Below are 27282 nucleotides of genomic sequence, written 5' to 3' on the forward strand. Positions count from 1 at the left end.
TGCCTTATGATGCCTTATGGGCTTTGTGGTCTCTTCTACATTTCTTGGAGGGGAAAAAGAGGGAAATAAATACTCTCTGGGGTTAAAGGCTCCCCAGCTTGGATGGCCCTGGAGGGCTACGGAGATACCTGCAGTGGGAGTGATCTTCTCCTTGGTTTTGTGTGCCTCCAGAAGCCAACTAGCGACACAACCTCTGAATGCAGAGTGGGCAATCCCTTCCCTTCTGAGGAAGGCCATCCAAGATCTCCCTTCCAACAGGCAAAAGGAAGAAAATGAAGGATGAGAACAGAAAAAAAAATACAGGGATGATGCTTGATGCTAAGCCTGCAGCCTCCCAGGTGGTTAAAAAAAAGAAAGAAAACAGAAGATGGTTCAGCAGGGGAGTCTCCAGAATTGGTCACTTTGAGACTTGTGGACTTCAACTCCCAGAATTCCTCAGCCAGCCATCGAGCTGAAGTTCACAAGTCTTGAAGAGGCCAACTTTGGAGACATCTGGCTTAGCAAGAAAGAATGGGAAGTTTGATGATTTTGGACCTCTTGACAAGCAAGAGGTCCCATAAGTGGTTGAAGTGTCTTTCCGAACCTGGACCCCCCCCCCCCAAAGACACTAAAACGGCTTGCCTTCACTCTTGTGGGCGCTCCATCACTGGAGGTTTTTAAGAAGAGCTTGGACAACCACTTGTCTGAAATGATATAGGGTCTTCTACTTGAGCAGAGAGTTGGACTAGAAGACCTCCAAGGTCCTTTCCAACTCTGTTATTCTGTAACTCTGTAATTTTGATAAGTGATTATTAGGAAAGCAATCAGATTGTCAGGATTAACATCCTGTTTGGCCTGCAAAATCTCCATGGGCCCATTTCTTGGTTTTTGGGAAACAAGAACCCACTGACAGGAAGTTATTTTTCTCTCAAGCCTCCCACTGGGGTTTTGTTCCCAAGACCAAGAAACAAGCCTGCAGTTCACAATACCCGTTCAACAATTCATTGACTCGGGCAACTGATACGGCAGCCTGCCTTAGATGCCAAAACCCTGAGCAGTTGACAGCAGCAGCATTAAAAACATGTCTAAAAAAGTGTATGTCATTACGTGTTTTGACTGTTTTGGGCAAAGGGCGGTGACCTTTGCAACGAACATGGTTGAGGGAGAGGGACATCAGGCAACTCAGTGGCTGGTCCGGCATATAATCAAGTCCCCTATAATTTGTTGACCTTTAATCTGCAGAGAATCCTCGATTTAACACCACAACTGAGTCCAAAATTTCTATTGCTGAATGAGACAGTTGTTAAGAGAATTTCGCTCCATTTTATGATATCTGTTGCCTCAGTCGTTAAGGGAATCGCTGCATTTCTTAAGTTACTAACACAGTTATTAAGGATTTATGTAGCCGTCATAAATACGAGACAGTTACCAAGCATCTGAATTTTGATTACGTGACCACGGGGATGCTGCAACAGTCATAAGTGTGAAAAATGCTTATAAGTTGTTTTTTTCCATGCTGTTGTGACTTTGAACAGTCACTAAACAAATGGTTGTAAGTCAAGGACTACCTGTATTAACTCATCCAACCTTCTTTACAATTATTTTCAAGTATGGTTTGTTCAGCAAATCATAGGAAACAGACCATGATTTGATCCCACTGGTAGGGAATGTTTTGAGGGCTGTTCTCAGTTTGGGTGATGCCTGCTTCCATTGGCCGAAAATAGTGGTACCGTTTTGTAGCGGCTGAAGTCATGGGTGGTTCAGTGGGATACATGTTTAGGGGCTGAATGACCTTCTAAATCTAATAAATCAGTCAAGGAATCCAGATCTCCTGCCCACCGCTGCCAGTGAGACCAAAATCTGCCTTCCTGCATAACTGGTGGCTTCTGCGGATTCACATGGACCCATCCCTTTGCAGTACGTACTGAACTCCAAACAATAACCTGCAGCTGTGGGCAAGGCAGTTGACGTGACCTTCCTCAAGCCTATCTTTTGAGGTTTGAGGGCTTGTCAGCTCAAACAAGGTGCATTCACACGTTCAAGCGGAGTAGAGGGTTGGCAAGGTTTTACTCATGTTTCTTTAGCATTGCTGTGTCTCCTCCTTCCCAGCCTAATAATCAGGCTGAGTTTAATGTGCAGATCAATGGGCAGGCTTTCGTTTGTGAGGTTTGTTCTTTTCCTTTTAGGAAAGTATACTATTTTAATATTAAATATATACTACGGCATGGTAATACTATTATGAAGCGCCCTTGGTGTGCTCTGTTGCTTGTTTTCTTGCAAACGTTTCATGACCCAAACTAGCCAACATCATCAGTGCTAGGTTAACTCCCCTCTCTCCCTTCTAGCACTGATGATGTTACCTAGTTTGGGTCATGAAACGTCTGCAAGAAAACAAGCAAGCTCAAAGAGCACCAAGGACCCCTCATTTCAACCCTGAGCTACAAATATTCTCCTTTATTGGTACTTACTATTATTATTATTGCCTCCATTAAGTTTGGGCTAACTATATTGAGGATACAGAATTGAAACATTGTTTAAAGTTTTTTTCCATTAATTAAGAAAGGTGTGTAATTAAGGAAGTGTGTATCTAAAAGTGTGTTCTCCCACCATTTCTGACCCTCAAATCATTTCTGCTGCCAGAAAGTGATTTCCTAGTTAAAATAAATTTGGTCGGGTTGCTTAGAGTTCCACGCCTGCAAAGGAAATTTAAGAATCTCTTTACAACCGAGTGATCCTACAGTGAAGATCAGCTAAAATTCAGTGTTGGAAAGTTCCTTGACTTAATTTTGCAACACAGGAAAGATTTCCTTTTGCCAGTCTGGAATTTCTTGCTCATCCATGAGTTATTGAGTAGCAGAGAAAGATTGAGCTTTCATCTGCATTTACTTCCACTGTAAGGGTGCTACCCACAGGTAAATGCACGTAGATTTTAACTGCTGCCTTAATCTTTTCAGAAACTTCTGAGTTACTGAGTTGCAGAAGAGATTAAGACCGGATTGGATGAATTTGGAGAGAATTTGTGGCCGAGAACTGAAAGGAGCAGAATTAGAAATTGCTGGTGAGGCAGGCATCTCTAGTACAAAAGCACATTCTTCAGGGGGCAAACGTGTGCAGATGGTAGTTGGACTGGCAGCTGAACTTAGGCAACATGGAAACGTCATAGAGACAGCCAAAGACGGTTTCCTGAAGGGGTATGTATGAAATCAACCTAGATCAAGATCAGACAGAGTGACAATCAATCCACCATCAGCCCCCTCGCCAGCAAATTCCCTTCCCTCCAGAGTTTATGGAGCTGTTTGGGAAATTGGCATTGCAAACTCTCATAATTATGTAGATGTAAACTGGACCCTTCAAAATTGGTGCATTATGCAGCCGATTACATTTGCTTAGTTAATAAAAAATAATTAAAATAAGGGCAAGAAAGAGGGCAGGAAGGGTGTCCCTTTTCTTATAACTTTTTATAAGTGCAGCTTTCATTTTATAAAAAAAATCAGCTTGGCTTATTAAGACGTTCTCGTTTATTGTAACAAAAATGGCCACTATGGAAAAGTAATTGGGTTTTATTCCTTTAGATGAATATGATGGAGTTGATGAGGATTCAGAATAAAGCAGTATTGGTACCAATCGGTTGCCAAGTTGGTTTGAAGCGCAGCTCTTTTATACTAGGTGTTGGGCTGGGACTGGGAGTGATGGAACTGTAATCCAACAATTCTGTCAGGGATTTGGGGAAATCTGGAAGCCATTTGGCAAGAGACCCAATTGAGAAAATTTATTAGAATGCAAATTATCAAGGTGACCTGAGTTCTTCTTTATTTGCAAAGTTACTGGTTTATTTTAAGCATGTTTATTGGGTGCAATGCTGAAGAAATAAGTTTTTTTAGAGGTCATTAGATAAAATTATACGTGACTTCTTTCATTTGTGGGATCTGAGTAGAATTTCCAGATCTGGGCAGTTTATAAATAATGAAAAATGATTTGATTCTGAATTTTCTACAGATACCTAATTTGTCACTTTTGGAATAAGGACTTCTTAGATTAATGGATCTTAGCTGGAGATGGGAGTCCATTCCTCTCTTCTTAAATGTCATTGAACTGTGCTCTAAGTTGTAACTCCTTTTCCTTTTCATTAGCAAAAATTCTGTTACGCCATACGAAATAATAATAATCAAAATGCAAAACTCAACCAGATTATGTGATCAGTCTATTTTAGTTTAACGTGTACCTTAATTTAAAGTGGTTTAGTTTAGTTTAGTTCAGTTTTCTCCCCTGGGCAAAAGAGACCATCTTGCTATTTGTAATATTTTGTAGATTTTCCTACTTTTTCTATGAAATTCCATCTCAGGACCCTGTCATTTTTTTCTACGCACGCATCGCACTAAGAAGGAAGTATAGAACTCTTCTTTCCCCGAAACCACCCAAATTCTTCAAAACGCCTTCTTGTTAAAAAAAAAAAAACGCCTTTCACTCCACGTACCTCTGTGGGTTCGTTGTAGTACGAGGTCCACTCGGAGATGTCGTGCGATTCCATTTTGACGGAGCCCAGCATTCCAAAATCCCGGAGAGGAAAAATAATGGCTTGTCCGTGCTTAAAATTTCAAGCAGAGTGGGAAACCCTCCAGTTGGTTTCTTGGGGAAGTTTTAACACTTTATTTTAAGGCTCCTCCTCTTCTTCTTCTTCCCCCAAATGTGTTCGTTTTGAAACTCAACCTAAACCCAGCGACCGAAAGAAATAAATTGTCTGCCTTTCCTTTTTTCCAAAGTGTGCAGTGGCACTTTGGGAGCCAAAAACTCAAGATGCCCAGAAGTCAGAAGAGTCAACAGGTTTCCATGATTATAGGACGATCCATCCAGTTTTGGGACCCAAGGTCCAGGTGGGCTTGCAGGGGGCGGCCTTTGGGATGTGCAAGCTGTTTGCGTCGGTTGAAACCTGGACTGCTAGTTGTCCCGAGGTCGTCTCCCAGTGTCTGAAGGGCTGTCACCTGGACAGGTCTGAGTCTTTATAAAGCTACCTCTTTATCCCAACACTCCTCCTGCTGGTTGAGTTAAAAAGTTACCACGCTCTCTAGCTATCTGGCGCTGGCAAGTGAAGGAAACCAGGTCCCTCTGCCACCTGGTGGAAGGGACACCATTGCACGAAAGTGGTTGGCTAAATGGCATCACAACCTAGGCTTGGTTGAACTTGATGGAGTGGCAACCTCTTTTAAGGGGAACATCATCAGTGGTAAAATTCATATTTATTTACTACCAGTTCTGTGGATGTGGCTTGGTGGACGTGGCAGGGGAAGGATACTGCAAAATCTTCATTCCCTCCCCACTCTGGGACCAGCCAGAAGTGGCATTTGCCAGTTCTCTGAACTACTCAAAATTTCCGCTACCGGTTCTCCAGAACCTGTCAGCACTTGCTGGATTTCATCCCAATCTGGCTACTGTTTTGTATCCGGCCACTTGGCAGCTTGGTAATGACAAAAATATTGCAGCCTACAGATGTATTAAATTTATTTCACATTGTACATACTGTGATTCCTACTTCACACCAAGCAGAGATATATTGGCTATGTCTGCTCTAAGGAAGAGGAGGATTCGTGGTGATCTGATAGCAGGCTTCCAATATTTGAGGGGCTGCCACAAAGAAGTGGGGAGAGTGTCCACCTATTCTCCAAAGCAGGAGAAGCAGCAACGGATGGAAACTAATCAAGGAAGGATCCAACCTAGAACTAAGGAGAAGTTTCCGGACAGGGAGAACAATTAACCAGTGGAATGGCTTGCATCCAGAAGTTGTGAATTCTCCAACCCTGGAAGTTTTTAAGAAGAGATTGGACTTACTACCATTTGTTTCGTGTCTGTTTGAAGTTACAAGGGCACTGAAAAAATGATTTATGATCATTTTTCACACTTGCATCTCCAGGATTTAATTAAAATGGGGACACTCGGCAACTGGTTCCTATTTATGACGATTGCAGTGACCTGGGGACATGTGATCCTGTTTTCCCACCTTCTGACAAGTCAATGGGGAAGCGATTCACTTAACAACCGTGTTCCTAATTTATGCAGTGATCCACTTAATAACTGTGGCAAGAAAGCTTGGAAAATGGAGTAAACCTCACTTAACGACTGTCTTGCTTAGCAAAGGAAATTTGGAGCTCAATTGTGGTGGTTGAGGGCTTCCTCTACTGTAAATGGCTCAATATAGAGGCATCCCCAGGAAGGAGTCGAAAAGGAAAGAGGTTAGCTATCGCCATGGATCAAACCCTTGCCCCTGACTGATGTGTGTTGTGACGCAAGTTCATAAAGTTAGGTGCAGCTCATGAAACTGTCCGTGTCACAAAAGCTGGTGCCGTTCTTCTTATTTTGGGCTTTCTTGGACTCCTTCCACTGACTGTCCTTCTATCACATAAGCCAAAGAATGTTTCCAAAAGACTTTAAGACTTGTGTCCTTCAACTCCCAGAAATCCCCAACCAGTCATAGCTGGCTGGGGAATTCTGGGAGTTGAAGTCCACAAGTCATAAAGGCCACAAGTCTTAAAGGGGCCAGGTTTGAAGACCCCTGCTATAGATGCTTGATTGCAGAGGAGTGATGAGAAGGAACCCACATGCTCCAGATCTGCCCAGGCTTCAGCTGACCCAGCTTAAGGGCACGGAGGTGGGCAAGCAAGTAGGCTGGGAGAAGACCCCTAGTTCTTCCTCCACCTGTTGCCTTTTCAGACTGCTGCTTTCAGAGGTCTGAACTGGTGAAGCCACTTCTTGGTGGGAGGTCACCTTGCAACAGAGCTGATGTTGAGTAACATGGTAACATGAGCTGGGGCTGAGGGGGTCTCTCTTTTCTAGGGTAGCTGGTCTTCCAGTTCCCCATGAACTCTTCTAGATGAATAGTGGCGGGAATTGGGAATGTCTGGTCTAACAAAGAGGAGGACAAGGGAGGACATGATAGCAAGAGTTCCAATATTTGAGGAGGGGCTACCCCAAGGAAGAGGGGGTCAACTTATGCTCCAAAACACCTGAAGGCAGAACAAGAAGCAATAGATGGGAACTTATCCAGGAGATTCAACCTAAAACTGAGGAGAAATTTCCTGACAGCGTGAACAATTAATCAGTGGAATGGCTTGCTTTCTGAAATTGTGAGGGTGCCATTACTGGAAGTCTTCAAGAAAAGATTGGACAGCCATTTGTCCGGAATGGAGTAAGGCAAGTGTGTCCAACCTTGGCAACTTCAAGACTTGTGGACTTCAACTCCTAGAATTCTCCAGCTAGCATGAATCTCCTGCTTGATCAGGGGGTTAGACTAGAAGATCTCCAAGGTCCCTTTCAACTCTGTTATTGTATAATACTCTCACACCTTCGCCCTTTGCTCCTGCCCTTGCTATGTGAAATTGTTGATTGTCAACAACTGCCTGTTTTGCTGGCGACATGGCCTTTTAGGTAGCATCACTGTCCATTCCTTCTGGACTCAGGCATTGTCCATGAAATGTGATAAGAGACCAGGGATCCATCATCATAGCTCCTGCCATCACCTTCACCTTCAGATGACCAGCAAAGTTGTACATAAGGTGTGTTTGTGTGTGTCAGTACATGCATAGACACACAATAGCGGAGAAGGAGAGGAATCCATGGGAAAAAAAGATAACCAAGTTTATTGACAGAGACAAGTAAAAGAAAATACAAAAACAAATTTAACCTTCTCTCTCCCTCTCTCCCGTTTTCAATGTGGGAATCTGATCCCCACATTTTCTACCCTCTGACCACTTCCCCCGTTGCAACACAAACACACACCAAAGTCAGCAGAACTACCAACGAGTGAAACAGATGTGGAACCACACACACACGCACACACACATCAGAGGTTATGGGGTGGTGCCTGTATTTTAGTCCCCTGCACCTCCAAATCCCGTCATACTGCATGTGCCATTCCTCCCCCCTCCCTTTATGCATTTATGGCCACCCTTCTTTAATTAAGAATCCAATTTTTTTCCTGGCCGCCAGATTATTTTCCTCGGTCCCAGGATTCCTCTGGAGGAGGCATGGAAGCAGAACTGAACTTGTGGGGTTTTTTTGCCCAGTGCCATCCTGAGCAAGGATAAAACGCACAGCACCCCAGAGCAGCCTCCTCATCCAACCTGAACCCCTGTGTCCATTATTCCCAGCCTCGGCTGGCTGAGGAGAATGGGTGTGGAAGCCCAGCTCATCTTTAAGATAGGAATACACCTGAAGACGTATTCTCTCTTCTTCTCTTATTCTTTCAAGGGAGCTTGTGCGGCAGAAAGGAAATTGCAGCGGTTAGGTCCATATTCCATGTTTTCCTCCGCACATCTCTCTCAATCCTGACCTTTCCAGGACTTTCTTTATTCTCTTCCACTTGACAAATTATGCATTTTAACAATAACAAAAACTACCCTTATTTTTGGCGTGCATGCTTAGTCTTTTGGTATGAAAAATACCCCCCCCCCACCTAACTGAAGATCAACACGCGAGGCACTTTGTCCATCCCTCTCTTCCTCCTGCCACACTGCTTCCCCCTAATTTCCCAGGCCCTCTTTCTCCTTCTCCCCCTCCAACCATCCCCACACAGCATGCCTCCTTCCCTTCCCTTCCCTTCCCTGGATCCACACAGCAGACTTCTGAACTTCCCAACGAAGGTGCACAGATTCAGAACGGTGTCCAGTGATGGGCTGGGATGGCCGTGGGAACAACACATACAGAGATTGACCCCCACAATGGGGAGGAGGCCTCCCAATGCAGTGGAATGGGGAACGTGAGAAAGTGAAGCTGCAACCGGGATTAAGTAGCACCTAAGGAACCGATGTGCGGCTGGGGAAGTGTTCTGGTTCGGGAAAGAGTCAAACATCAAGACATCGGAGAAAAAGGGGCCGTAGCATCTTCACGGCAAGCAGGATGCCACAAGAAACTTCAGAAACGCATCCGCCAAGCTCGTCAGGCCCGCATTTCGGTCTCCCCATCCCACAAGTGAGTAGTCCATCCACCCCACCCCACCCCACCCCCCTGTAGTAGGTTATGTAGATGTTACTTCAGATATAAGCTGGCTATGGAAATAGGATTTAAAAAATAGAATTATATACAGGCCCCTCCAGTCCGCAGCGGGTTGCAGAGGATGTCAGAGAGGCAATAAGTTACTCCAGTCCCTGCCCCGGCTGCAGGAGCCAAGGTTGGTAGGGGGCGTCCCATGGCACACCATCCCGGATCGTAGCCGTTCCTCTCGGAGGCCTTCACGGATCGCGCTCCTTTTTTACTTTGACGTCCCCTGCGAGAATGGTGGCGATCTCGCCCTGCATGAAGGCCCAGGGCACATTGGAGCCCACCAGGGGGCACTTCTCTCCGCTGGGGCAATAGACCTCGCCGGCAGCTCCTTGGGCTTTAATGAAATCCCGTGAACAGGGGAAGCAGAACTTGTGGCCCGGCACCGACGGGCACTGCACAAAGTGGGTGTCCTCCAGCCGCTCGTGGCAGATGGTGCAGCAGAGTGGGGCACTGCCAGACCCTCCGGAGGAGTCGGGGGCGCTCTGGGTGCCGCTGGGCTCGGCCGCCCCGGAAGAGTGGGCTCCGGAGGACGAAGACGAGGAGGAAGAGGAGGATGAAGAAGAGGTGGTGGTGGCCACTTGGCCCGGCTCTCCGTTGCGGGGCACCAGGCGGTGGGGTCCCGAGGCGGCTGGTGAAGCCGGGCTGGTGCTGTTCTGCCGGGCGGTGGTGGAGTGCACCGGGTTGAGCTCCTTGCCGCCCAGCGTGTCGGCCACGTTCTTCAGAGCCGTGATGGGAGAGGGGTCGTTGCGCAGGGAGCCCTCAGGCAGGCCGGCTTGGGCGGGCAGGTGAGCCAGGCCCGAGGGCGGGTACAGCCCGGTGGAGGATCCTGGGGGCAGCCAATGCTGGCGCTGCTGCAGCTGCTCCTCGCCCGTCAGCTTCCCGGCCGCCAACTCCCCCTCGGGCTCCGGGGAAGCCTTGCGGCGTCTCAAGCCCGGGCGGGCGGGGGGCGCGGCCCTCAGCAGCACATTGGGCGGCCCGGCGGCCGAGGAGCCGTCCAGGAACTGCTGGGGCAGCGCGTCGGCTGCGGGCAGCTCGCGGAAGTAGCGCACGGCCTCGGTGAAGAGCTCGGCCAGGAGGCGCCAGTCGCCCGAGCCGTGCCGCTTCTCGTACTCCAGGTACTTGTAGCCCGACGACAGGACCTTGCCGGGCTCCTTCAGGCAGTCCTGGAACATCTGCTTGGCCACGGCCAGCACCCCCGCGAAGACGTTGCCCGAGCCGCACGGGTACTCGGCGAAGAGCTTGAGCTCGTACTCGTAGCCCGGCCGGGCGGCGGCGTCGAAGGCGAAGATGCGCCCGGTGAGCGAGTGGTCCTTCTTGAAGCGGACGGTGAAGGGCGCGCAGCCGCACAGCGCCAGCAGCTGCTCCCGTACCGCCTTGGGCTTGCCGTGCCACTCCTCGGCGCGGGCCCGCATGGCCTCGTTCAGCTCGGCCAGGCACTCGCTGTGCCGCGCCTTCTCCTTCTCGTACTCGTAGCCCGCCCGCGACGTCGGCTTGGCCAGCTCGCCCAGCAGCGGCGAGGCCAGGGGCAGCGGGGCCGGCGCGGGGCGCATGGCCGCCGCCAGCATCAACCCCGGCGGAGCCACCAGCCCGGGCGGCGCCGGACCCACCAGAGCGCGCCGGGCCGTCGGGCTCTGCCGGCTGCCTTCGCCGCCGCTCGCCTCCTCACCGCCGCGGGCCAGTCCGTTGGGCAAGCGCGGGCTGAGCGCGTAGTCGGGGCCGGCCAGGCGAGCTCGCTCGTAGCGCTCCAGCGCGGTTCCTCCGCCGCCGCCGCCGTCCTTGGCTTGCTTGGCGCCCGGCGGCCCCGGCGATCGGCCCTCGGGCATGGCGTGGCTGCGCTTCAGCTGCCGCGCCGTCTCGATCAGCAGCTCGATGCGGTCGGCGCCCTCGAAGTTGACGCAGCCCCGGCAGACGGCCTCGCTGAAGTCCCAGATCATGGCCCAGGGCATCTTGGGCAGGTCGCACAAGTAGCACCATTGTCTGCGGGACGCCTGCACCGAAGACATCTTGGCCGCCGCCCGCCCCGCCTGCGCCGGTCCCCGTAAACGCCGCCCAAACAACCGGCCCGGCGGGGGGGGGGGAAGCTGGCCCTCGCCGCCTGGAAGGGGCTCCGTGCGGGGCGGGGGAAGCAGGCAGGCAGGCCGGAGCGGGCAGGCAGGCAGACGAGGCGAAGAGGGAGGAAAGAAAAGGGGGGGAATCCCCTCTCTCGCCTGCCCTCCTACATGGAGAAACTTACATAAGTCCCTCACGAAGCCTGCCGGGAGATGTAGTCCTGGAACGGGAGGGAGGAGGGCTGGGGTTGCGGTTGGGGGGGGCAGTCTTAAAGGACCCGCTGCGCTTTGATGGCCGGATTGCCGAGACTTTCAAAATCGAGGATGCCTTTGCAGCAGGGGTCCCCAAACTTGGCAACTTGAAGACTTTTGGACTTCAACTCCCAGAATCTGGAAGTTGAAGTCCGCAAGTCTTCAAGTTGCCAAGTTTGAAGACCTCTGCTTTGGAGCCTCGCTCAGCCAGATGTCTCGCACCGGTGAGGGACTACGGTTCCCATCTTTCACAAGGCGCGGCACAGGGGTTAAGAGTCGGGGTGATCTCCAAGAGGAAAAGAGGTTACTTGAATGGCAGGTTGCACTAAAGCAGGGGGGGGGGTTTCTCCAAACCTGACCTCTTTAAGACCGGTGGATTTCAACTCCCAGAATTCCCTAGCAGACATGCAGCTACCTGGTTGGCTGAGGGATTCTGGGAGTTGAAGTCTCCAAGTTGCCAAAGTGTAGAGACCCCTGCACTAAAAACCCTTAAGAGGATGGTGGGAGAGGGTTGCCCAACTGTTAATGCTGCCTTGGGGTTGCATTGGAGTTTGGTACAATAGCTGCACGAGCCGGGGATGATGGATGCAGCAGCCAATCCACAGGGAGGATTGAGTGGACAACTGGCAGCACCAGGTAGTATCATTGCATCCTCCGCAGAGGTGTGCTTTTGCTCCCAATGCTCTATCGATTAAAGCAAGCCAAGTCTCATGAGATGGGCAGCAAACAAATTTAATAAATAACAAAGCAATGAATGTGGGGTGTCGATATTAGAACAGCTTCTTTTCCCCAGGAACTAAGGATCCCCCACTTTCTCCCTTTCCTGTCTTTGCCCTTCCGTTCCAGATGTTCCAGATGCCCAAATCATGTCTCTCAACTATTGCAGAAGGACCGATTCAGAGAACTGCTTTCCCTGTAGATCACAGGTATAATTTTCAACTTTTATCCTGGGTGGTCCTGCCCCCACCGCCTGTTGGGCTGCAGGTGAAGGTTCCGAGACCCAGGATATCTCTGCCCCTCCAAAAGCTGCACCTGTGCCTTTCCTACGTAAGATACCCAAGATCCAAGAAAGAGTTAACTGGGCTTTTCAGTGTTAAGGAAAAGGAAAACACATTACCCACTTGGCAAAGCGGCTCAGAAGCCCCGGATGATGTTGCGTTGTGGTGCATTTCCGGTTGCACCACTTCCTCTTTTTTTCCCCCTTTTGCAAATCGCCCTCCCCTTCCCCTGCAGTTCAAAGTTCAACTTGAGGTGGGGTGCTGCTAAGGGGGTTCTCGACAGGCAGGGAGAAAAATTGAAAAAACCACCATAAAATCCACAAGGAAGAAGCAGTGAAGATGCAGCCTCTTATTCCTTTTCGCCCAGCCAGAGCGAGTTCCAGGGTTTACTTTCAGCCAGAGAGCTGGCACCCTTGCAACGATTAACGGAGAGAATGTGGTTGGCGTGCAGAGCATAGAACCAGCATTGTTTAACCCAGTGTTTTTACAAACTTGGCAACTGTGAGATGTAGGGGCACTTCAACTCCCAGAATTCCCCTAGAGACAATTTTCTCTGCCTCCCAAATAACCCGAATCTTTACGTCCTGCAAGGATGGCATTGAATGGTGGCAATTGGCAGTACCCAGAAGCCCCCATGGGGGATGCAAAAGGTGTGTGTGTGGGGGGTATTCAAGCAGGCATCTCTTCCCTTCCAGACATCAAGGCAGCCATTCAAAACCCCTTATTGCTTTTTATTTGTGAATCGACCACCAATTTTTCCTCTTCCACGGTTAATTTTTTTTTTTAACATCTAGGTTTGTGGGTCTTTGGAAAGAGCACTTAAATATTGTAATCACACAGCTAGTGGTTTTCCAGGAGACTGGGATGGATGGATGGGCTTTGCAAAGAGCCTTTCATATATTTGAAGCCTCTGTGGAAACTGGGGGTCTTATTTGTCCTGCCATCTGAAATGGTCCCGTGGCAGTGCCCGGTGGCTGGAGGGGAGGGGATCTTTCTCCAGAAGCCTCAGCCAGACTAACAGATGGCCAGAGCCTGACGGCATCCCCATTGCAAATGAAGGACTCCAATAGAAAAGAATTTGGGGAGCTCAGAGTTGAAATGAGGGGTTGTTGGTGCTCCCTGGGCTTGGGGATTTCCTTGCAGACATTTCATGACCCAACTAGGTAACATTATCAGGGTAGAAAGGAATGGGGTTTGGAGAGGAGGAGGAAGGAGAGAACTGTGGGGTCCTTGGTGCTCCCTGAGCTTGGTGGTTTTCTTGCAGACGTTTCATGACCCAACTAGATAACATCATCAGTGCTAGAAGGGATTTATGGAGAGCGGGAGGAGGGGGAGAAGAGTAGCAGCAGGAGGACAGCAATTGTGGGGTCCTTGTTGCTCCTTGAGCTCGGTTGTTCCTTCCAGACATTTCATCACCCAACTAGGTAACATCATCAGTGCTACTGATGACGATAGTGAGCAACAACGATGTTACTGGTTGGGTTCAGTATTGTCTCGCTGAGCAGTGGAAATTCCTGTCCCCGTTGAGGTCGTAAGTCGAGGACTACCTGTATGAGCAAAACCAGCAGTATGAAACATTTCCCCCCTTTTTCTTAATATTTCTTAAATGACCAACTTTATCCCTTTTGCATCTTACGAAGGCGTGCGTCAGAAAGCGGAACTCCCCCTTCCATGCCTGCCCCCCCTCGCTCGCCGCAGGTGTGTCACAGGTGTTCAAATAAGAACTTAACAAATCCCCCCGAGAGATCTGCTCATCGTATGAAAATAGTTTATTGAGCTTCTACCAGAGGGAATCCAGTGCCACCAAAGGCATCGATTGCCACGGGTTTCCTTCTCTTGCGATGCTCCAGGGCTCTTCGGGCTTCCAGCCTGGCCTGAAACCTAACCCTAAGTTAAGTTGGTTTTCCGGCAATGGGGCAGACTAAATGGGGCCTGCCTGGACCAACCTCCCCATAGGGTAGGACGGAGCAAATACGACCCGTTGCATTGTGGGAACAGAACTGCCGGAGCCCTGGTCTCACTAAGCCAGGGGTGTCCAAACTTGGGAACTTTAAACTTTGTGGACTTCGACTCCCAGAATTCCCCAGCCAGCCCCAGCCCCAGGGAATTCTGGGAATTGAAGTCCATCCATCTTAATGTTGCTAGGCTTAAACACTCCTGATTTGGAGTCAGAAACTAAAAACTAGGTGATTTAATTTCCATCCAATCTTGGCAACTTTAAGACTAGTGGACTTCAACTCCCAGAATTCCCCAGCCAGCTATAGAATTCAACACCCAGAATTCTGGGAATTGAAGTCCACAAGTCTTAAAGTTCCCAAGTTTGGACACCCCTGAACTAAGCAATCCGGCCAGTTTACAGGTAGTCCTCGACTTACAACAGTTCGTTTAATGACCATTCGGAATGAAAAAAGGGACCGATGACGGTTTTTCACATAACCATGGTCACTTGCTCAAAATTTGGGATGCTTGCCAACTGTCCCATATTTATGACACTTGCGGGGCTCTCAGGTCACGTGCTCCCCTTTTGCGACCAGCAAAATCGACCGGGAGGCAGAGTCACTTTACGACTGTCTTAACTCACTTCAACCACTGCAGAGGCTCACTTCACAGCCGTGGCAAGTGAGGTCATCCAGTGGGGCAAAGCGCACCTCAAAAATGTCTCACTTAGCAACGGAAAGTTTGGGCTCGGTTATGGTTGTAAGTCAAGGACTGCCTGTCCTATATGGGCCTATCTATTTTTTTCTGATTCCCCCCCCCCCCCCCCCAGCAAATTTTCCCTTCGGAATTGAAGACTGATATTCCACGAATGGAGAAGTGGGCAGCGATGCGTGGCAGCCCACCGGGTGTGGAATAAATGGTGGTGGTTATGCTTGGACCACAAATATCAGCAGGGGTGACCTCAGGGACTGGCATGGAGTGTGGCCCCTGGCGCGGCAACCATGGGCCCTGGCATCAGAAGTGGGGGTAGTGCAGAGGGCTCCAGCTTGCCCTCCCTTTCAGAAAATGGAGGGCGAGACTGAAACAGCCATCCCACGGGAGCAGCCCCCCGTCTGCCATTCCTTTTTGGATGTGGTGGAAGCACATCTGTGCTGATGCTCACAAATTCTTCCAACGTCCTCTGCGTTTACGAGTTGGGGTCCCCTTCCTTCGCTTCTGAGCCGGAGGGGGCCGGTTTGGAGATGGCCCCCTTTCAGTCCTGGGCTGTTCCTGCCCTGGAGATAGCTCCAATTTGGCAGGCCCTCCCTCCCGAGTAGGGGCAGTCTCTGTGCCTGGGGTTGCCGTGGGGAGACCGTATTCCCCATGTGGGGGCAGCAGACCGTTTGGCAAAGCCGGAAGGAGGGGCAGAAGTGCCGCCACCACGTCCGTGAGCCGTTCCAGGCCTTGCCGCAGGGTGTAGGTCAGCTCCCGGATGGCTGCGGCCGTCTCCCTCTGAGCCTGAAGGAAGTCCAGAGAGGGCTCAACAGGCAGGTCCAGGTGGGCACGTTGGCGCCGCAGGGGGGGTGAAATTGAAGGGCAGGGAGTGGTGCCCAACAACTCTCCCGGGGAGTGTTCGGGATGTGGCCCACAGCCTAGACAGGATGGAGACGGAGCCATCTGGACAATCTGCAGTGACGAGGGTTGGCCTGGAGGAGGTGCTGGTGAGTCACGTTCCTTGGGTTTCAGCAAGCATGAAGGCTGGACAGAGGTCTTTGGGCTGCTGGAGACGTTGGCCCTGGTGGGCAGATCTGTCGGGGCTAAGGAAAGAGAGTTACTGTGGTGGAATGTGGTCTGGATTCCCAGGAGGGAGGGGCTGCATTTCAGAGGGGAAAGAGGCAGTGAGGTTTAGATAGCTTGTGTGAGAGAAAGAGGGTGAAGACGGCTCCTCCCTAAGAGTTCCCCAGAATATATCTAGAGTTATGCAAATGGTTAGTTTAGGGTCCTTGGTGCTCTCTGAGCTTGGTTGTTTCCTTGCAGATGTTTCACTGTCCATTTAGGTAATATCATCGGTGCTGGAAGGCAATGGGATTTCTGGAGAGGAGGAGGAGGAGGAGGTCTATGGGGTCTTTGATGCTCTCTGAGCTTGGTGGTTTCTTGTGGACATGTTATTACCCTATTAGGTAACATCCTCAATGCTAGAAGGGAGTGGGATTTATGGAGAGGAGAAGGAGTAGGACGACTGTATGGTGCTTGGTACTCTCTGAATTTGGTGGCTTTCTTGCAGATATTTCATGACCCAACTAGGCAACATCATCAGCCTCTTTACCAGTTACTTTAGCCTGGCAAGATTCTGTCTATAGATGGGGAAGAATAACAACAGCTACTCAGAAGTAACTCCACATATTGTTCTTGGTTTGGTTGTGTGAATTAAAAAAACACTGGAGTTTATTAATCCAGCACTTAAAAAAAAAGATTGCGGCAGAGTTTGTAAAATCTACATTGATTTAACTAAACGGAGGGCTTTGGACCACGCAGGATATTTTTTTGTCTTTCACTGCAGCAAATTTCCTTGGCCAGAAGTGAATATTTTGTTTCCGTGGCACTAGGCACAACGGAGAGATGGGCCCATCTGTTGCCTCTTTAAAAATTGGGTGATGAGGAGGGAGGGGCAGGTGGCTGGCCTCAAACTTTGCCTTAAGCCCCTACAACTGGAAGTGGGGCTTGTCCTGCCCCACAGCAAAATATAGAATTGGCCTTCTTTTTAATCCTTTTTGGGAGAGAAAAGTGAAACAGCTTATTCTGGTCACAAACCAGCTCAAAACAAATGCAACCTTCCAAGCAGCTGTTCCCAAACCACCAAGAATCAAAAGAAGCAGGAGGGCCCCGCATGTGAAACTTTAGAGGGAGGGAATAATTAAGATTAATTAAACAGTGTTCGGATATTTGAGGGGCTGCTGCAGAGAAGAAGGAGTCCATTTATTTTCCGAAGCCCCGGAGGGCAGAACAAGAAGCAACGGATGGAAACGAATCCAGGAGAGAAGCAACCTGGAACTAAGGAGACATTTCCATGACAGGGAGGACAATTAACCAGTGGAACAGCTTGCCACCAGACGTCGTAGGTGCTCCATCACTGGAGGCTTTTAAGAAGAGATTGGACATATCCTTGTCTGCAATGGTATTGGGTCTCCTGCCTGAGCAGGAGGTTGGACTAGAAGACCTCTGAGGTCCCTTCCAACTCTGGAATTCTCTTAGATCAGAGGTCTTCAAACTTGGCAACTTGAAGACTTGTGGGCTTCAACTCCCAGAATTCTCCAGCCAGCTCTGGAGAATTCTGGGAGTTGAAGTCCACAAGTCTTCAAATTGCCAAGTTTGGGGACCCCTATTTTAGATAAGCTCCAGCTACTGGCAACTGTCTCTCCCCCTGCCCCTCCCTCCGGAATCCAATCCGCTTCAAATGCCAACCCACCTCTTGACAAGTTGGCCCAGAGTCTTCCTGCTCCACCGATGCCCAACTGACTCTTTGGCCCCAGGACCGCGGCTACTCACCCGTGCCATGCTCAGCTGCTGGTTGGTAACGAGGAGGCCCAAAGCCCGCCGTGCCCTGCAAGAGCCCAGACTCTGCCCCTCCTGGACCTGTCATCACACCAGGCCCCAGGATGGCGAAGAGCGTCTCCTCTTCGGCTGAGAAGGCTTCGTCGCCAGCGTTGCCTGTCCCCTGGGTGGAGTGGGGCACCCGCGCCAGCTTCTCTTTGGTGCGCCGCTTGAAGTCATTCCACCGTTTCTGCACCTCCTGGCCGGTGCGCTTCCAGCTGGTGATGCCATTGATCTTGCCAGCTATGCCTTCCCAGACCCGCCGGCGTTCGGCCACCGTCACCCGCCGGCTCTGGGTGCCATAAAGCTTGCCGTAGTTGGCTCGCACTTCCTGGATCAGGATCTGGTTCTCCTCGTACGAGAAACGTGGTTTGCGAAGACGGGTGATCTCCTCGCTGTCCCCAGACATCCCCAGACACTGGATCCCTTCTTAAGGGGGGGGGGGCTCCTGCCCTCGGGACCCTCCTGCCTGGTTCCTGGCAATTGGGTGAGGATGGTGGGCACCGCCAGGGGTCTTACCTGGGGGCTGCGGGGCTGGCAGTGACAGGTGAGGGAGCAGCGCCTGAGGCTGGTTCTGCCGCTCCAGGGAGCAAGTGGAAAGCTCCTTCAGGCATCGCTAGGCAGGAGCCTGGCAGCCTGCAGGCTGGCACAGGGGACCCCCCTCCCAAGAAGAAAGCAATGGGAGTGGGGCAGCCTGGCTGCTGGGCCCCTCTACTTGACAGGAGGCTCCCTAGGGCTGCCCTCTCCTTCAGGCCTCCCAGCTCTCCATGAATGTCCACTCAAGGCTGCCCGGCTCCATCTGATGCCAGCCTCTCTCTCTCTCTCTCTCTCGTCTTCCTCGCTCCCTCCCTCCCTTCTCCTCCTCTTCCTCCTCCTCCTCCTCCTCGGGCATGCTCACTGCTTAGCCGCACTCCCAGCAGGCCACGGGGGCAGCTGAGCGGTTTCCATAGCAACCGTGGCCTGCTGCCTGTCCCCCCCTTTGCCTCCTCCAGCCAGCCCCAAAGCCGCCTGCTGCCGCTGCCAATTTGGAGCACCAGCAAGACTCTGGGTCACAAGCCCCAAGTGGGGGCCCTCTTGGCCACATCTCCCCCCCCAGTGGGATAAAAAAAGGCATGAAAAGCAGAGGTTGGCACCCCATCCCCCTAGTTCTAGGGGGGTTAACCCTTTGGGGCTGGGGGGTTGGGGGTTTTGTCATTTTCTTTTGCAGACTGGGTCTCTCTGCTGATGGGAATCCAAGTTCCCTTTAATCTCCTCAGTTGATCTTCAGCCAAGGGACCAAGCCGGTCTTCTTTGGTCCCCATCTCCCCATCTTTGGGGATCCTGTGAAGAGGCTAAAATAAATAATTAAACGAAATAAAATAAAAATTCATTGGCCTGTTGTTGGGCAAACGACCAGCAGGTGGCAGTGCTGGAGCATGCAAACCGACTCCATTCTAGGCTGTGATCCCGGTTTTGTCATTTCAGATGTTCTTAAATTGACTATATAGAGCCCTTTTTTTCAACCATGACAACTGGACGCTTTGTCGACTTCAACTCCCAGAATTCTGCTTGGGAATTCTGGGAGTTGAAATGCACACAGCTTCAAGTTACCAAGTTTGAGAAACACTGCAATAGTATCTGTATTTAAGGTGGTCCTCGCTCATAGACGGTCAAGTTTTAACAAATTCATTTTAACTTTGTGTTCAACTTTATTTTGCTTATTATCTATTAAAGATAGATAGTCCCCGGTCACTATTTTCAGTGCCGTTGTCATGTTGAACGGTCACTGAAAGAGCCGTTGAAAGCTCTTAGGAACAATCTGGAAACCTGCCAAGGTCCTGGATCATTTTGCTCAGTGAATAAATGTACAATTTTGTTGGGTTGGAGCCTCTTTATTTAGTTTTAGGCGTTGAGACAGACCACATTTTAGGCCCAAGTTTGCGTACAAATACTGAAAATTCCAAAGCATTTGCCAAGTCCACCCCCCATGCTTTCCTCCCCCCTCTGCTCTGTGGCTGTGTGAAATTGCACAACCAACGAGCGAGAGTGTGTGTTGTCTTTTCTTTTTCTTTTGAGCAAAAAAACAAATAAAATCAATTCTCCAGCAAGTCTCGGAGAGGGCCAGGTGGATAGAAAGGAAGGGTGGATCCCCTGGGTGGATCCCTCAGCCCCCATCAGGGAATGGGGCGGTGGGGGGAGGAAGGACGTGGTGGTGGACCCCCTTGGAGGGTAGGGGGGGTGTTCCATGGGGGCTCAGCTTCCTTTGCCCGGGATCAGACAGCAGGGCCAGGGGTGGGGGTCTCTGGGGAATTTGTGGAATGGGGGGGGGGGTGCGTCCAGGCTGCCCAGAGTCCAGATGTGTCAGCCGCGGACAATAGGCAAGCAGGAAAGGACAGACAGATGGGCCGGCCGAGACAATGGCCGGCCGCTTAACATTCAGGAGCTGTTCTCCGCTGACTTGCTGCCCCCCCCCTTTGCTATTGAGCCAGCCAAAGACTGCCAGGATGAAAAGCCCATCTGCTCAAGGCTCCCCCCCCCCCGCCCCCATTCACTCGAGAAGCAAAGAGGGCCTGAAAGGGAGGCTGCCCGGCTTCTCTCTGCCCAGGGCTGCAAATGATGTGTGTGTGTGTGGGGGGGGGGTGTTCAATGCTGCTCTCGGTATGTGGATCTTTCTTTCTTTCTTTCTCTTTTTCCTTCCTTCTCTACTTCCTTCCTTCCTTCCATCCCCCTTCTTTTCTCTCCTTTTCTCTTCCTCCATCTTTTACTTCCTTCCTGTCTTCATGACTTCCTTTTTTCCCCTCCCTTCCTCTTCCTTCCTCTCCTTCGTTTCTCTTCCTCTTTTCTTTCTCTTTCCTCTCCCTCTCTCCCTCCCTCCCTCTTCCTTTTTCTCCTACCTTCTTTCTTTTCCTCCCTCCCCTCTTTTCCTTCTTCCCTTCTCAGTTTCTTCTTCTTTCCTCCCTTCTCAATTTCTCCTTCCTTCCTTCCTTCTTTCCTTCTTCCTTCCTCCCTTGTCCATTTATCCTTCCTCCCTTCTTTCCTTCTTTCCTTCCTCCCTTCTCAATTTGTCCTTCCTTCCTTCCTTCCTTCTTCCTTCCTTCTTCCTTCCTCCCTTCTCAATTTCTCCTTCCTCCCTCCCTCCCTCCCTCCCTCCCTCCCATTGTCCATTAGAGAATCTGCGGAAACAGAGTTAGCTCTCAACTACCTACTTAAGTGTCTGGAGATCGAAGCCCCTGTCAAGGAAGGGGCATCATTCCGAAGCCTCTTGGGGTGCCCCATCCGAAGGCCTGCATAGAATCCAGAGCGTCTGAATTGAAGCTTTGGGTGCTGCCTCCCTTCACCCAGACCCGGCTTATTACATTGACTGGCGATAACTGCTGGGTGGGCAAAGAATGGCTTGCTAAGACACATCCCTGAAGGCTTTGTGTGCGGAGGGGCCATGGGCAAAGATGAAAACGATTTTAATAATCATCATCATCATCATCATCATCATCATCATCTCCCCAGGTCTGATGAGAGATGGATGCTGAAAGCTCAGCTGGGGATATTATTATATTCTAGCCATGGAGCAGGACTGGGGCCAAATGGATCACAAGCCAGGATTTACCAAGGGCTTCAGCATTCCCATTTCAGGCTCTGCTGGAGAAGTTGCTGAGCTCCTTAAAAAAAAAAAGGCACTTCATTTATTTTTATGCTTATGTGGGAGGTTGGATCTGTGGAGCAAGTAAAAGGAAAGGGAGGGGGGGAGAGGGGAAATGGGTGGGCAGCCCAGGCTATAAATGTCCAACCTCACAAACCTCTGCTTTCCACTGCTGATAAGAGAGAGGAGACAGTCCTTGACTTACGACCGCAATTGAGCCCAACATTTCCATTGCTAAGTGAGATAGTTGTTAAGCGAGCTTGGTCCCATTTTGTGACTTTTCCTGGCCATGGTTCTGAAGCGATTTCCTGCAGTTATTCAGTTACTAACACGGGTGTTCATTCCCGGGACCCTGCAACTGTCATAAATGTGAGTCAGTTGCCAGGTGTCTGAATTTTGATGGTCCATGGGGAGGGTGTAACGGTCGTGAAGTGTGAAAATTGGTGCGGAGTCACATTTTCCCATGCTGTTATAACTTTGATCGGTCACTAAATGGACGGTTGTAAGTCGGAACTACCTATCTTTGTGTTAGAGGAAAGGGGAGGGGTGAACCCCCAATGGGAGTGTGTCTTACGGTCTTTTGTGAGGTTTGTGTCTCTTTTGTGAGTCCAAGTGGGACACTGTGTGCAGGGAATGGCTGCTTTAATAACCCAGGCGGGACAAAATTAATGTTGTGTCCCTCTGACAAAGGCAGATTCGGGGGGGGGGGGGGGGCTGGGAAGCAGCCAGAGGCGCCTTCCTCAGTTTTCCCTGCGGTATATTTCAAAGGAAAGGGCTCCTGGGAACAATCCGGCCCCTCATGCGGAGGCAAAATTAGGGGGTGCCGTCCCCAGAAACTCGGGTGAGGAACAGCCCCCTAAAGGTGAGAACCCCCTGGGTGGCTCCGCCAGATGTTTTCCCATTGATGCTGGGAGCCCATCCCACCTCTGCAGCCCCCTTAGCCTCCTAACAGCCCTGAGAGGTAGGCCGGGAGGATGCGGGAGGGGGGGCAGGCAGCGTGTGGCCCAGCACGAGAGGAAAGGAAGGGGGAGAAGAAAGAACGAAAGAAGGATGGATGGGTGGATGGATGGACGGCACCCTGGAGGACAGGCGAGAAGCTTCCCCCCACGCGCCGCCTTTTCCTTTCCCCATCGGCTCTGCCCTCCACCCCACCCCCGGCAGCTGCCTCTTCTGTCCTCCCCCCTCCCCTCCCGCCCAGCTGCGTCCCCCTCCCGGGAAGAATAGCGCTTCTCTCTCTCTCGTTCCGTGCCACTCCACCGCCCCCCCTCCTTTCACTTGTCAGCTCCTGGCAACCAATCTGCTGGGGGTGGGGTGGGGGGGACGGAGTGGGGGTGGGGTGGTGGGTCTCTGCTTCCACGTCAGGGCTGGGCTACTCCCTCCGACGCCCCCCCTCCCCCCCTCCCTGCCGGCTGCAAGAGCGAGATGCGGGGAAAGCGGAGCCGCTGCTGCCCTCCTCTCGCGCTTGCTCGCTCTTGCCCAACGCGCTTCGGTGGGTTTCGCCCCCCTCGCCCCCCCCACCCTCCCGCTTCCTCCCCCCCCCGCAACTCCCCCGTTGTCGCCCCCTAAATCGCCTCCCCATCCCCGTTTCCCCTCGCTAAGTACCTGAAGAGGAGGGCAGGGGGGACCCCCGGGGCGGGTGGGTGGGTGGGCGTGCTTGTCCTTCTCCTTGGCTGCACCTCCCTTCCTTTGCGGGTGGGGGGCTCAATCTCCAGCGCCCCCAGACCCCGCTTTTCCTAGAAGGAGGAGGCGAGTAAAGAGAGAGAGAAAGAGGAAGCGAGGAAAGGAGGAGTGGGGCGCTCTGGGGAGCCCGCCCACCCACCCAATTCCCTTCTGGGCCGGTCCGTTTGCCTGCCTCGGCTCCGTCGCACCTGGATGTCTCCGCTCTTCCTCGGCTGGACACACCTCCCTCCTCCTTCTCCCACCCCTCCCTAAAAGCTGAGCATCTTCGCCCCCCCCAACGCCCCCTCCCCCTGCTGGAGTCTCCCGGGTACGGCGGGGGGGGAGTCCTCCGCGCCCTCGGCTTGAAAATGCTGGCAGGTGGATCGGTCCATCAGAACGGGCTCTTTCCTTCGGCCCCCCAGCAGTCGCCGCAGCCGCCGCCGCCCTCGCTGTCCCAGCCGCCGCCGTCGCAGCCGCCAGGGGGGCCCCAGCCTCAGCAGCCCCCCCAAGCCGCCCCGCAACCCCCCATGGATTCGGATCCCCCCGACTCCAGGAAAAGGCCCTTGGAGACCCCCACCGAAGCCATCAGCACCAAGAGGAGCAACACGGGAGGTCAGTCCGGGGGGAGGAGGGCGTCGAGCAGGTTGCGGGGGCGTTGGGTGGGTGGGCTCGGACGGGGTCCATTCTTGAGGCGGCGGGGAGGGGGATGGAGGAAATCAACGGGGAAGAAAAGACCCTTCCCCGTTCCCAGCCGGCTTCCCAACCGGCGAGATGAACGCCTTCCCTGGGCTGAGGTGTGTGTGTGGAGGGGGGGTCTCTGAGAATTCAGACAGGGACCCCCGGCTTTTGAAAAGACCCTGCCCCATCCTTGGGGAGGCTTTTCCCTAAATAGAATCCCTGACATCCCAAGTATTTCCTGCAAAAAAGCCCCCCTTCCAATCATCTCCCAAAAATCTCCTAAAAGGGGGGAAAGGAGCCTGTCTCCCTTTCTCTATTGGGGCATCAAAGCCCCTTATATCTATTTTTCCTCCCCCACAATTTCCCCCCTCCCCTTTTCCCCCACCCCTTCATTTCCTTCCTCTTTTCTTTCTCCCCCCTCCTTTGGGGAGGGGGGTTTCTTCTCCCAGCCGCCAATATCTGGTTTTGTTTTCCCTCCCCTCCTTCATGCCCTGACTCACCCACCCCCCCACACAATTTGCACCCTCCAGAACCAGAGGCTGCCTCTTGCCTGGATCCCAAGTGGGTTTTTTCTCTAGCTTGGGCTTCAGCATCAGCCCTGGGAAGCTCTGGGCGAATTGGGCCCTTCCCTTCCTGCCCCAGCCTTTCTCCGGGGACAGCATCTCGGCCTCCACCTTCCACCTTTCCTGCCTCGAAAGGGGTGTGGATGTGTGGATGCACACAAAAGAGGACCCCCCCCAACACACACACACCTCATTTCCCCAGCTCTGGGTCCACCTCAGCCCATCACAGCTGGCGATGTCAAAATGGAGTCGGCTTGTCTGCTTAGGAAGCGAAGGGAGAGGAAGAAATTAATATATATTTTGCACCCAGAGGGACTGTGGAAATCCTGCCAGTCCCTTCTTTCTCTCGCCCTCCCCTCTGCACCACCACCAGCAGCAGCAGAGGAAATGGAGAGGGGAAGGATGTGGAAATGGGAACAAAAACAAGGATACGAAAGGGACTGGGTGATTTCTGGGCAAGGAAGGAGGGACTGTGCCAGCGAAGGATCTTTGGGGGGGGCACTGGTTTTATTTGCTGCTTTTCAGATGGGGGGGGGGCAAAATGCTTTGAAAAGGATTGGCTTTGAGGTGTGGATTTTAATTCTCATGCTGTCTAAAAAAAGATAAGAATCTGGAAAATAGCAATCCCTCCCTCCCTTCCTCCCTTTCTTCCTTCTCTTTCTTTTTTTCATCTCCTCCTCCTTCTCCCCAATAGGACAATTAATAGTGAGTTTTTGTGTTTTTACTCATTCTTCTCGGCCTTTTGGCTAAGATCAAGTGTAGAATCTCACTCGTTATTCCTCCTCTTTCTCCTCTTCCTCCTCCTCCCCCTTCCTTCCTTCTTTCCTTCCTCCTCTTCCTTTTCTTCCCCCTCCTCTTCCTTCTCCCGAATAAGACAATTAACAGTCAGTTTATGTGTATCTCCTAATTATTATTCCTCCACCTCCTCCTTCCTTCCTTCCTTCCTTCCTTCCTTCCTTCCCTCCTTCCACTCCCTCCCTCCCTCCTTTCCCTCCCTGACCCTTCTGTGAAGGGCAACTTCAATTCCGTGAGGTTTCAAGTGCTTTTGAGCGTTTGTTTATTTTATTTATTTATTTTATTTCTTGGATTTCTAGACCGCCCCCTCTCCCAAAAAGGGACTCGGGGCGGTGTACAGTCAATGCAGATAAAAATACAATCATAAAACAATTAAATACAATTGGATGGAGGAGATAGGCTGTACAAGTTTGTTCCTTCCCCCGTGCTAAGAATAGATTCCTTCTTATCATGATGATGATGATGATGACATCGTGATTGCATCTGGGTCTCTTTTATGGCTTCGAATGATGATCCGGGCAGTAGAGGCGCCCACCACGAAACGCCTGGCTGCCCAGGCAAGGCAGGGAGTCAACGCTGACACCACCCTCGCCAGGCCATTAACATTTGGAGGTGCTGCTGGGGAAATGCAGCGTTAGGGCAGAAAGCAATAAATATGGCTGAGAAAGAGCTTCGGGATCCTGGAGGAAAATGTCTTGCTTTGATGATTATGCTCTGAGCAGAGAGGTCGGGAATAAATAAGGCTCCGAGAGGCGGCCTGAATAGCCAAGAGAGACGTGGCTATCCAGGCCTGCTGCAGACTAAAACATAGGAAGAACAGTTGCAGGTTTTGGGTAGGGCCTGTCTGGAGAAAAGAAGGGGTGACAGGATAGCAGCGTTCCCGTATTTGAGGGGCTGCCACAAAGAAGAGGAGGTGAAATTATTCTCCAGAGCACCAGAAGTCAGGACAAGGAACAACGGATGATGGAAACGAATCCAGGAGAGAAGCAACCTGGAATTAAGGAGAAACTTCCTAGCAGGGAGGACAATGAACCAGTGGAACAACTCGCCACCAGAAGTTGTGCGTGCTCCATCACTGGAGGATTTTAAGAAGAGGCTGGATAACCATTTGTCTGTACTGGGATAGGGTCTCCTGCTTGAGCAGGGGGCTGGACTAGAAGACCTCCAAGGTCCCTTCCAGCTCTGTTCTGATTGATTGATTGACTTGAGGAAAGAAGAGGGAGAAAAAACAGGCCAGAAATGGAGGAATTCCCACTTGGGCGGCCATCCCAGGCGATGAGGCTGAATTCGGCTGTGGAAAGTGGACTGTGCTTATCGAAAGTGGTTTCTAATTTGAAAAGCAACTGGGCTGATTTTTATTTTGGGGAGGAAGAAGAAAATGTTTTGCTCCCCATCCCGGAAGCTTCATCCATTGTAGCTTCGTCAGCTTCTAGGATAGGAAGCCAAAGCAGTTTCTTCTTTCTCCCCCCCAAAATTAAAAATATAAACCAGTCCAGCTGCCTTTCAGAGTTAAAAACGGCTTTTGAGAAAAATCTACATCCTGCTGGATGACTGAGACTCTTCCTTGGACCGTGGCGGTGGTTCTGTGCCTGTCTGGCCCTGCCTCGGTTTTGCTTTTGATGGAGGGCCGGTCTGGGTGGCGTTGGGCTGATTCCAATATGGATTTCAGGGGGGAAGAAGGGAGTGAATTGGATGGCACGACAGGAAGGCGGGAGGGAGGGAAGGCACCGAGATGTGTTCGTAGTACCTAACGGGTGTGTGCATGTGTGTGTGTGTGTGTATGTTGCAACGGACAACGGATGGCGGTGGAAATGCGCAAGGCGGAAGGCCTCACGGCCCACCCAGGAGGTCAGTGAGCCTGGGGTCTCCCAGCAGCATCTGTGCATGTGCGCCGCCCTGAAGCCGGAGCGAGTGAAGGTCAAAAGAGGGTGGGATTATTATTATTATTTTAACTCTGCCTGTCCGGTTAGGGGTTTCGGGTTTTTTTTTTCTCTTTTGAAACGGGAAGGCTGCTGGAGCATGTCAGAAGGGGCGAAAGAGGAAGGGATGCAAATGACCGGATTAATTCTGGCTTGGCGTGGCCAGGCCCAGTAATCCCAGCACCCGCCGTTTCATGGAGTCTCTCTGGGAGAGCATCATCAAAGCCAGGCAGGTCT

At 51.5% G+C, this 27282-nt stretch overlaps 4 protein-coding genes and 1 long non-coding RNA gene across 8 annotated transcripts in view; 2 read left to right on the forward strand and 3 right to left on the reverse strand.

Moving 5' to 3' along the window:
* The window catches only part of LOC309396422, a 48623-nt gene extending 44461 nt beyond the window's left edge, over positions 1 to 4162 (forward strand). For both annotated transcript variants that reach the window (XR_014176110.1, XR_014176111.1), the window contains exon 4: positions 2934 to 4162. This is a non-coding gene — a long non-coding RNA (uncharacterized lncRNA). The remainder of the gene's footprint in view (positions 1 to 2933) is intronic.
* FOXA3 (forkhead box A3) overlaps positions 1 to 4950 on the reverse strand; it is a 29414-nt gene extending 24464 nt beyond the window's left edge. The window contains exon 1 of the mRNA XM_081961532.1: positions 4454 to 4950. Within this exon, the coding sequence (XP_081817658.1) occupies positions 4454 to 4525 (72 nt within the window). The 5' untranslated portion in view covers positions 4526 to 4950. The remainder of the gene's footprint in view (positions 1 to 4453) is intronic.
* A 2632-nt stretch (positions 4951 to 7582) lies between these two features.
* IRF2BP1 (interferon regulatory factor 2 binding protein 1) lies at positions 7583 to 11268 on the reverse strand. Its single transcript, XM_081961524.1, has one exon. The coding sequence runs from the start codon at positions 11010 to 11012 to the stop codon at positions 9198 to 9200; it is 1815 nt and encodes a 604-aa protein (XP_081817650.1). The 5' UTR covers positions 11013 to 11268; the 3' UTR covers positions 7583 to 9197.
* Positions 11269 to 14070: 2802 nt separating this feature from the next.
* On the reverse strand, positions 14071 to 18678 carry MYPOP (Myb related transcription factor, partner of profilin). The gene is made up of 2 exons (XM_081961534.1): positions 17771 to 18678; positions 14071 to 16041 (listed from the first exon to the last, which is right to left on the reverse strand). The coding sequence occupies exons 1-2, from the start codon at positions 18222 to 18224 to the stop codon at positions 15404 to 15406; spliced, it is 1092 nt and encodes a 363-aa protein (XP_081817660.1). The 5' UTR covers positions 18225 to 18678; the 3' UTR covers positions 14071 to 15403.
* Positions 18679 to 22889: 4211 nt separating this feature from the next.
* NOVA2 (NOVA alternative splicing regulator 2) overlaps positions 22890 to 27282 on the forward strand; it is a 33927-nt gene continuing 29534 nt past the window's right edge. The window contains exons 1-2 of one of the 3 annotated variants that reach the window (XM_081961530.1): positions 22890 to 22920; positions 23513 to 23702. In XM_081961530.1, the coding sequence (XP_081817656.1) occupies positions 23618 to 23702 (85 nt within the window). In that variant the 5' untranslated portion in view covers positions 22890 to 22920; positions 23513 to 23617. Of the gene's footprint in view, positions 22921 to 23218; positions 23703 to 27282 lie in introns of those variants that run through there. The other 2 variants (XM_081961531.1, XM_081961529.1) reach the window with 2 other exon arrangements.

Source organism: Natrix helvetica, assembly GCF_964273705.1.
Source record: "Natrix helvetica genome assembly, chromosome: 9".
Taxonomy (NCBI): Eukaryota; Metazoa; Chordata; class Lepidosauria; order Squamata; family Natricidae; genus Natrix; species Natrix helvetica.

Bases quoted from the DNA above. Each gene is read 5' to 3' on its own strand.
- IRF2BP1 (XM_081961524.1), bottom strand. From the start codon at position 11,012: ATGTCTTCGGTGCAGGCGTCCCGCAGACAATGGTGCTACTTGTGCGAC.
- MYPOP (XM_081961534.1), bottom strand. From the start codon at position 18,224: ATGTCTGGGGACAGCGAGGAGATCACCCGTCTTCGCAAACCACGTTTC. The intron at 16,042-17,770 runs GTGAGTAGCCGC...CTCTTTCCTTAG, and splicing joins AGCAGCTGAGCATGGCACGG to CCCCGACAGATCTGCCCACC.